The following is a 9,173-nucleotide window of genomic DNA, read 5'->3' as shown; positions in this document are numbered from 1 at the left end:
CTTGTGTCCACTTTTGGTTTATTTGGGGGGTGGGTGGGAAGGATCAGGAAGAGAGGGAGGTGAGAGAGGGACTGAGGGTTCTGAAGCTGGAGTGGGGGCTCCTTTAGTGGCGGAGGATGTCTCAGGTGGTCTGTGGGGCTCAGGGCTGGTGAGAATGCTGACAGGCTGATGGGCTTCAGGTAAGGACTGCTGCCCGTGCTTCCTCTGCTGAGGCCCCTTCTCCTCATCCAGGTCACTAGTGAGGAGAGGAAGGGGGTGGCCGGATCACCCACCTTCTGTCTTCACAGGTGCATCCCTGCCCCCTGCCCTGCCCCATCTGTTCAGATCCAGCTCCTGTTCTTTCTGAGCAACTCCTGCTCTCTCAGGCCCACGAGGCGTACCAGCCCATGGCTGTAGATATTTTCTGATTTTAGGCTGATGCTGGGGGGTGGGCAGTGACTTGCCTGAGGCCACATGGCTAGGAAGGGCAGAACCACTAGTGACCTCAGTGGTCACACCTGCTCAAGGCTCAAGCTGTCCCCTCTGCTGACCCAGCTTATCCTTTCACTGGGCCCTCTAGAACCTCTGAAAAGAAAGCTTTGCTTCCCCTTCAACCTCTTGACTCATCATGACCTCCACCGCCCCATTCACACTGGAATGTGCCCACTGGACAGTTTTCTTTGCAGTCCTCCCAAGAGGAGGCAGCTTAACCTTCTCAAACCCAGCTGGCCCTTAGTGTTTTTTTGCAAAGCCCCTGGCTGCCACGACAGCTGTACCACCAGTGCTGTGGCTGTCTCCTCAGGCCTGCCAGACACCTGCCACATCTGTTTAAGATGCCGGCTCTGGACTCCTGCTGTTTGTATGGTCCTGCAACCTCGTCGCTAGAGGACCCATCCAATTCTCTGGCCTCTCAATCCCTAACCTCCTTGGTCCTATTGACCGTCATCTCTGTTCCCATTCAGACGTCTTCCTCAGCCTTGGCCTTTCACTGGATTCATTCCAGAGTTCTTCCCTGGCCATGGCCCCCTCTCTGAGTCCCTCCTGTTCAGCCAGCTCTCCCTCCTGGCCACTGCCCCTGCTCTAACACGTCATCAAGACAGAGACCCTGGGCTGCCCCCAGGGGCCTTAGCCCCTCCTCTTCCCCAGTCATCTCAGACACTCTTACCAAAGACACCTCAATTCTCTCTCCATCTTGTCCTCCTGACCTGCCCAGAAAAAGCCCTCCACCTGTGAATCCTATTCATGGCTACCACATTTGCCAGAGAAAATCACATAACTGAGCGCACTGGAGCAATCATTACAAGTTACAGCTTCCAGCATCATCTGGGCCTTTGACGCTACCTGGAAATCCCTTAACCTCCCTAGTCGGCTTCTTTGCACACTTGCCACGGCAGGTCTTTCAACCTCTACCACCCACCCCTTGAAACCTTTATTCCACTCCCAGCTGCCTGCTCTGCTCTCTCAGCAGGTGCTCTTGCCTCCTACTCCCCAAAGAGAAGCGAGGCCACCAGGCTGGAGTGGGCTCAGCTGCTCAGGGGAACCTATACTCTCCCCCTCCCTCTGCCTCTGCCAGCCTGCTCCTTTCTCAGGCAGGCCACCTGGTCCACCTGGCCCTGGAGCCCAAACCTCCCTCCCCAACGTGCTTTTACACTGCCTAAATGCTCAAATCTTCCTGTTCTTAGATCTAGAAAACCCTTTTAGTGCTGAATCCCCTTCAAGCTACTTTCTTGCTCTGTGAAGCTAACTCTCTCTTTCTCTTCACCATCAAGCTTACATTTTTTTCAAACTACAGCACTCATTAGATTAAAAGCATTATCAAACTCCTGGCAACAGTGATGCAGGAGCCACATACCATATTTCTGAGTCCTTTTATTATTTATTTATTTTGAGACAGAGTCTTGCTCTGTTGCCCAGGCTGGAGTGCAGTGGCACGATCTCGGCTCACTGCAACTTCCGCCTCCCGCGTTCAAGTGATTCTCCTGCCTCAGCCTCCCAAGTAGCTGGGATTACAGGCGCCTGCCACCATGCCTAATTTTTTGTATTTTTAGTAGAGACAAGGTTTTACCATGTTGGCCAGGCTGGTTTCGAACTCCTGACCTCAAGTGATCCGCCCGCCTCAGCCTCCCAAAGTGCTAGGATTACAGGCGTGAGCCACCACACCCAGCCTTTCTGAGTCTTCTTTACCTGACACCCCTCAACCCATCATGACAGATCCAGTTTTGGTCTTCCCGATGCCATGAAAAATATTCCCACAAGCTACTCCAGTGATGTCTTAACTGCCTGTCACCTGTCTTCACATGATCCTACTTGATTTTTTTTTTTTTAATCTTCTAATTTTTTGAGACTGGGTCTTGTACTATTGCCCAGGCTGGAGTGCAGTGGTGCAATCTTGGCTCACTGCAGTCTCAGCCTCCCTGGCTCAAGTGATCCCTCCCACCTTAGCCTCCTGAAAGCTGGGACTAAAGATGCACGTCACCATGCCCAGCTAATTTTTGTATTATTACCTATTTATTTATTGAGACCAATCCTCCCTCTGTCACCCAGGCTAAAATGCAGTGGCACAATCTTAGCTCCCTGCAACCTCCACCTCCCAGGTTCAATCAATTCTCCTGCCTCAGCCTCCTGAGTAGCTGGGACTAACAGGTGCGTGCCACCACTCCTGGCTAATTTTTGTATTTTTAGTAGAGATGGGGTTTCACTATGTTAGCCAGGCTGGTCTCGAACTCCTGACCTTAAGTGGTCCTCCCGCCTCAGCCTCCCAAAGTGCTGGGATTACAGGCATGAGCCACCATGCCCTGGCAAGTTTTTGTATTTTTAGTAGAGATGGAGTTTTGCCATGTTGCCCAGGCTGGTCTGGAACTCCTGGACTCTAGTGATCGGCCCACCTCGGCCTCCCAAATTGCTGAAATTACAGGTGTGAGCCACTGTGCCCATCCCCCTACTTGATTTCATATGTTTGGCTCTCCTGCTTTCTTGAGCCTCTCCCCTCCCTGTCCCCTCCCACTCTCCTGCCATGCCCTCTGCCAGGATGATCTAGCTCATCCTCTCTCTTACAGTCTCTAACTTAACAACCCCCCAAAAATATACCTCCAGCCTGGAGCCCTGCCCTTTTCTAACTGCCCCCCTGGGCATCTCCAGCTGGATGCCCTACAGACACCTCAAAGATCTCAAACTGGGCCAGTCGTCTTTCCCCAGAACCTGTTTATCTTCCTGCCCTAACACCTGCCCAGGCCCAAGCATAGAAATCCCAGTCACGCTCAGCACTTCAGTACTGAGGCTATCACGAACTTCTCCTAGACTAAGACAAGCTTCTCTCTGACCTCCCTGCTCCTGCCCAACCTCCACTCTGCCTTCTTTGCTTATGGTCTTTTTTTTTTTTTTTTTTTTTGGAGACTGAGTCTCACTCTATCATCCAGGCTGGGCTGGAGTGCAGTGGTGTGATCTTGGCTCACTGCAATCTCTGCCTCCTGGGTTCAAGCAATTCTCCTGCCTCAGCCTCCCGAGTAGCTGGGACTACAGGCATGCACCACCAAACCCGGCTAATTTTTGTATTTTTAGTAGAGATGGGGTTTCGCCATGTTGGCCAGGCTGGTCTCGAACTCCTGACCTCAGGTGATCCACCCACCTCGGCCTCCCAAAGTTCTAGGATTACAGGCATGAGCCACCATGCCTGGCCCGCTTATGGTCTTAAAAGACAAATATGAGCATATCACTTTCCAACCTAAGCTTTTCAAATGACAAGTTAAGGTTCTTGCCCATCTCTTCCCACCTTGACTTCCAACCTCATCTCCCAGCATTCTCTGAGGTCTCTACCCAGCCACACCCATCCCTTGGGCTCTACCCTTCTGAATGCCTCACATTCTCCAAACCCACACAGGCCTCCCCTTGGAGTGCTTTCCTCTACTTCTCAGCCTAACAAACCACCAAGTTGCCCCCAAAATCCAGCCCGTGGCCAGGCACCATGGCTCACACCTATAATCCCATAATCCCAGCACTTTGGAAGGCCAAGGCAAGAGGATGGTTTGAGCTCAGGAGTTTGAGACCAGCCTGGGCAACATAGTGAGACCCCCGTCTCTACAAAATAATAATAATAACAAAATAATAATAATAAGGCAGGTGTGATGGTGTTCCTGACATCCCAGCTACCCAGGAGACTGAGGTGGGAGGATCACTTGAGCCCAGGAGGTCGAGGTTGCAGTGAACTGGGATTGCGCCACTGCATTCCAGCCTGGGTGACGGAGTGAGACCCTGTTTCAAACAAAACAAAACAAAACAAAAATCCAGCTCATGTATCACCTCTTCTATGAAGCCTTCATTAATATGCCCCTTTTCCCAAATTGGCTGTTGTGTCCTCTGTACTGTCCAGAGTGTACTTCACTCCTTTATCAGGGTGCTGTCCACCCTGTTATCTATTCGATGTCACTCTCCCCAAGGGCATGGTGAGCTCCTCCTGGGCCACGGTGCTGACACAGAGCAGCCGCTTGGCAAACCTCAGTTACTTCCCCTCCCCTCATGTCTGTTTCAAGCCCTGGCAAAGGTCTAGACACCCAGGAAGGCCTTTGCAAATGGAACAGAACATGCTTAGGACTCACAATTCCCAGGTGCCAACTCCTGCTTCCTGCTCACCTGGACTCGGAAGTGGACTCCATTGAGAGGCTCCTGCCGAGCACTTCTTGGAGCTGTTGCTGTAGTAACCATGCCTGCTCAGGGTCCTTCCTTTGAGCTGCAGCCAGCCATAGCTGAGGGCCCTCCTCATCGCTGGAGTCCCTGGAGAAGACTCTCATCTCAGTGGCCTGCAGACATCCTGGGAGAAGGGTGGCTACTTCCACTGCCCCTACAGACTCCAGCCACCCCATGTCACTGAAAGACTCACAGCTCCAGGTCCAGGTCCCCCTGGTAGGAGAGGGGAGATGCACACACGGAGCAGGTATTGTCCAGGAGGCGGAAGCAAGTGAGGCAGTAGAGACCTGGTGGAGGCCATGGGGAATGGAGGTGAACCCGAGTTCACCCACCCACCCTCTGTGCTTCCTGGTTGCCAGCCCCTGCCTCCCCTATCACAGCCCTGGAACAACCATCCTTGTCAAGGGGTGCACACTAGAGAACTGCTGCAATGCCACTTGCATATAAATCCTATTCATAAATACCCGGGAGAATAAAGGCAAGCGTGGAGAAAATGAGCTACCTGAAGGCTCTGTGTAAATGAGAACGTGCACAGTAATGAAGGGAGGGGCACAAAAGATGAGGTACAAGAGAAGTCCATCAAGGAAGGACCACAGTGGATTGTCATATGCAAGTGGGGTAAGTCCGAGCAGGGAGAGGCACACGCCCCAGGGGGTCTCACCTTGGCAGCCGGGGGTACTGCAGGACACAGTGTTCTCCATGTCTCCCTCATCCTGGGGCTGCCCACAGCCCAGGCAGTAGGCCTGATGCAGCCAAAAGTGGCTGACAAATGGACCTAGGCAGGGGCACCTGAGAAAAGGGTCACAGACACTAAGCAGGCCAGCCCAGCCAGCTTAACCCTCCCCACTCCAGCACCAACCTCCAAATGGCAGGGAGGACTTCCTGACTTCCTGCAGTACATCCTCCATCCCTCTGATTTCAGCAGCAACCTCTCCATGGCCCTGCCTTTCTTCCTCCCTTCACTCCTCACCCCTCAGAATTCCCACCTTACGGGGAGAGGGATAGCATTAGGAGATATACCTAATGCTAAATGACGAGTTAATGGGTGCAGCACACCAGCATGGCACATGTGTACATATGTAACTAACCTGCACATTGTGCACATGTACCCTAAAACTTAAAGTATAATAATAATAAATTAAAAAAAAGAATTCCCACCTTTCACAGCGTTAAGGGTATGCAATGGGCATCCTCTTCAACCAAATCTCTTGACACTTAGATAGCATAGAAATCCATTCCAACTCCTGGCTCTTTTTCTATCCCCTTTTGCCCCACCCCTATAGAAAAGACAGTGGCCTCACCGACTGGCCAGCACTAGGAAGGCACTTCTGTGGCCCTGGTCAGCCACCCGCCGCCTCACTGATCGGTGCAGGGCAGCCAACAGATTGGTTCGGCGGCTCAGAAGTACGTTGTACAGGTAGGAGATCCTCTCCTGGTGCGGGGAGATCAGGGATGGGGTCCCACTTGACCCTGTTTTGTCTGCCTGGAATGCCCTCTGCACCCACTACCTACCTTTTCCTTCTATCCAACTCCTATGAATCCCTCTAGGTTTGGCTCAAATGCCCCTTCCTCTGGGAAGTCTTCTGGACTTGCCCAGGTGGAGTTACCACTCTCTCCTCTGGGTTTCCATAACACTTTTATTCATTCCTAAATAAAAGTGCTTTTTAAATTACAACGTCTTGTTAAAAGCTTGTCTGGCCGGGCGTTGTGGCTCACGCCTGTAATCCCAGCACTTTGGGAGGCCGAGGCAGGTGGATCACCTGAGGTCGGGAGTTCAAGACCAGCCTGACCAACATGGAGAAACGCCATCTCTACTAAAAATACAAAATTAACTGGGGTGGTGGCGCATGCCTGAAATCCCAGCTACTCAGGAGGCTGAGGCAGGAGAATCGTTTGAACCCGGGAGGCGGAGGTTGTGGTGAGCCGAGATCGTGTCATTGCACTCTAGCCTGGGCAACAAGAGCAAAATTCTGTCTCAAAAAAAAAAAAAAAAAAAAGAAAAGAAAGCTTGTCTGGCCTGCCTCGAATCTGTGAGCTCCAGACTGTGTCTGGTTCATCTTGGCATCCTTGGAGACCGGCAAAGAGATAGGGGAATACAGTACATGCTCAGTAAATGATTAGTAAATGAGTAAACCGATGGTGAGGGTTTTTTGTTTGTTTTGTTTTGTTTTGTTTTTTTGAGATGGAGTCTTGCTCTATCGCCAGGCTGGAGTGCAGTTGCGCAATCTCGGCTCACTGCAACCTCCACCTTCCGGGTTCAAGCCATTCTCCTGCCTCAGCCTACCGAGTAGCTGGGACTACAGGCACGTGCCACCACGCCCGGCTAATTTTTGTATTTTTAGTAGAGATGGAGTTTCACCATGTTGGCCAGGATGGGCTCAATCTCTTGACCTTGTGATCTGCCCACCTCAGCCTCCTAAAGTGCTGGGATTACAGGCATGAGCCACCAAACCCAGACCCGATGGTGAGTTTTTAATTACACCTCAACATGCCAACACTGCCCCCACCCCACCACCATGTTTTTTTGTTTTGTTTTGTTTTGTTTTTTTGAGACAGGGTCTCACTCCATTACCAGGCTGGAGTGCAGTGGTGCAATCATAGCTCACTACAGCCTTGAATTCCTCGGCTCAAGCGATCCTCCCTAGTAGCTGGGACTACAGGCACACACCACCATGCCTGGCGTTTTATTTTCTTTTTTTTTTCTTTCTTTCTTTTTTTTTTTTTAATAGAGACAGAGGCTCACTTTGTTGCAGAAAGGGTCTATAACTCCTTGCCTCAAGCACTCTGCCTGCCTCAGCCTTCCAAAGTGCTGGATTACAGGTGTGAGCCATGCTGCCTGCTCCACTCTCCAACTCTCCCCCGTCCCTCATCCCCCACCCCCTCAACACCCCTGTGATTTTAACAAAACTTTGGATGTAAATGCTGTCTCAGGAAGCCCCACCCCAGAGGCACCATTTCTCCCAGCCCCATCTTGGGTCCAGAGGCTTGCAGTCCAGGTCATTTGCTTTGGAGTTCAACCAGAGGAGAGCGGGCTGGGGCTGCTGAAGGAAGTCAGCTCCCAAAGCCAAAAAAGCCAGCCACTAGCTAAGCCCCCTGGGGAGGGGGCAGGGACTAGCTCCCAGCCCCGGACCCCTCACCTGCTCCCGGGATGGGTAGTAGGAGGCACAGATGACTCGCCGCAGCCGGCTGACATAGCTGCCAAACAGGGTGATGAAGAAGCATAGGCCATACATGACGCCTGGGAGCACAGCAGCCACAGTCAGCCTCACCAGCAGGCACAAGTGCCAGCCCACCCCTGGCGCCCCCCACATCCTCAGCAGTCTGCACCCCTCATTTCCCACATGGTGTCCACGCCCCCAGGGACCTCAGGGTGTAGTTGATACCAATGACTATGTAGCCAGTGCTGTCAGGCTCCGAGGGACGAAGGAGACAACGCCGGGACAAAATACTGATGTTGCCTTGCTGCAGGACATCAAATGCTGACACCAGGTCACGATAAATATTCCCAGCGTAGCCAGTACCTTCCACGGTTATAGACACCAACACAGGACCTGGCACAAAGACACTGTGTGAGTGACACTCATGGCAGTTGCTATGCAGAAAACCCCACACCTTCTGGAATGAGGAAAGTGGAGGAGTGCAGGTCATAGGATGACTCAGACCCTTGGCTGGGGGCCTCTGATGCCTCAGGCACCCTCATGGTGCCCTGGGGCCTGACCTCAGTTCTGGCTCCTAGGACTGGCCCCATGGTCCAGCTGGGTGGTACTGGTGTCTGGTCTTCCTATCCAAGCCACCATATCTAAGATGACCTTAATGGTCAGTGAGTCCACCCCCCTGGCCTCCATGACCACCCAGAAGCATTTTTTTTTTTAATTTATTTTTTGAGACAGGGTTTCACTTTGTCACCCAGGCTGGAGTGCAGTGGTGTGATCTTGGCTCACTGCAGCCTCAACTTCCCAGGTTTGAGTGATTCTCCTGCCTCAGCCTCCCAAGTTGCTGGGACTATAGGCACGTGCCACCACGACCGGCTATTTTTTTTTTGTAAAGAGATAGGGTTTCACCATGCTGGCCAGGCTGGTCTCAAACTCCTGAGCTCAAGCAATCCGCCTGCCTTAGCCTCCCAAAGTGCTAGGATTACAGGTGTGAGCCACCGAGTAAGACCCCCAGAAACATTTATTGGCTGAGCACTGACTGTGTAGCAGACACTTAACCAAGTGCTTTATTGTTTGTTTTGGGGTTTTGGTTTTTGTTTTTTAGGAGTTTTTTACTTCTTTTTTTTTTTTTTTTTTTTTTTTGAGACAGGGTATCACTCTGTCACCCAGGCTGGAGTGCAGTGGTGTGATCTCGGCTCACTGCAGCCTCTGCCTCCTGGGTTCAAGTGATTCTCGAGCCTCAGCCTCCCAAGTAGCTGGGATTATAGGTGCCCACCACTATGCCTGGCTCATTTTTTTGTATTTTCAGTAGAGACAAGGTTTCACCATGTTGGCCATGCTGGTCTTGAACTCCTGACCTTA

General features: G+C 51.9%; 1 protein-coding gene across 3 annotated transcripts in view; it reads right to left on the bottom strand.

Moving 5' to 3' along the window:
* Position 1: 1 nt before the first annotated feature.
* The window catches only part of DCST2 (DC-STAMP domain containing 2), a 15,141-nt gene continuing 5,969 nt past the window's right edge, over positions 2–9,173 (bottom strand). For all 3 annotated transcript variants that reach the window (XM_055101016.2, XM_003817084.6, XM_055101019.2), the window contains 7 exons: positions 8,043–8,210; positions 7,797–7,897; positions 5,961–6,091; positions 5,321–5,448; positions 4,853–4,946; positions 4,606–4,746; positions 2–235 (listed from right to left, as the gene is read on the bottom strand). In XM_055101016.2, coding sequence (XP_054956991.1) covers positions 19–235; positions 4,606–4,746; positions 4,853–4,946; positions 5,321–5,448; positions 5,961–6,091; positions 7,797–7,897; positions 8,043–8,210 — 980 coding nt within the window. In that variant the 3' untranslated portion in view covers positions 2–18. The remainder of the gene's footprint in view (positions 236–4,605; positions 4,747–4,852; positions 4,947–5,320; positions 5,449–5,960; positions 6,092–7,796; positions 7,898–8,042; positions 8,211–9,173) is intronic.

The sequence above is a fragment of the Pan paniscus genome, chromosome 1 (genome assembly GCF_029289425.2).
Source record: "Pan paniscus chromosome 1, NHGRI_mPanPan1-v2.0_pri, whole genome shotgun sequence".
Lineage (NCBI taxonomy): Eukaryota > Metazoa > Chordata > Mammalia > Primates > Hominidae > Pan > Pan paniscus.
The sequence above is the reverse complement of the archived record's forward strand: the minus strand, read 5'-3'. Positions and strand labels throughout refer to the sequence as shown.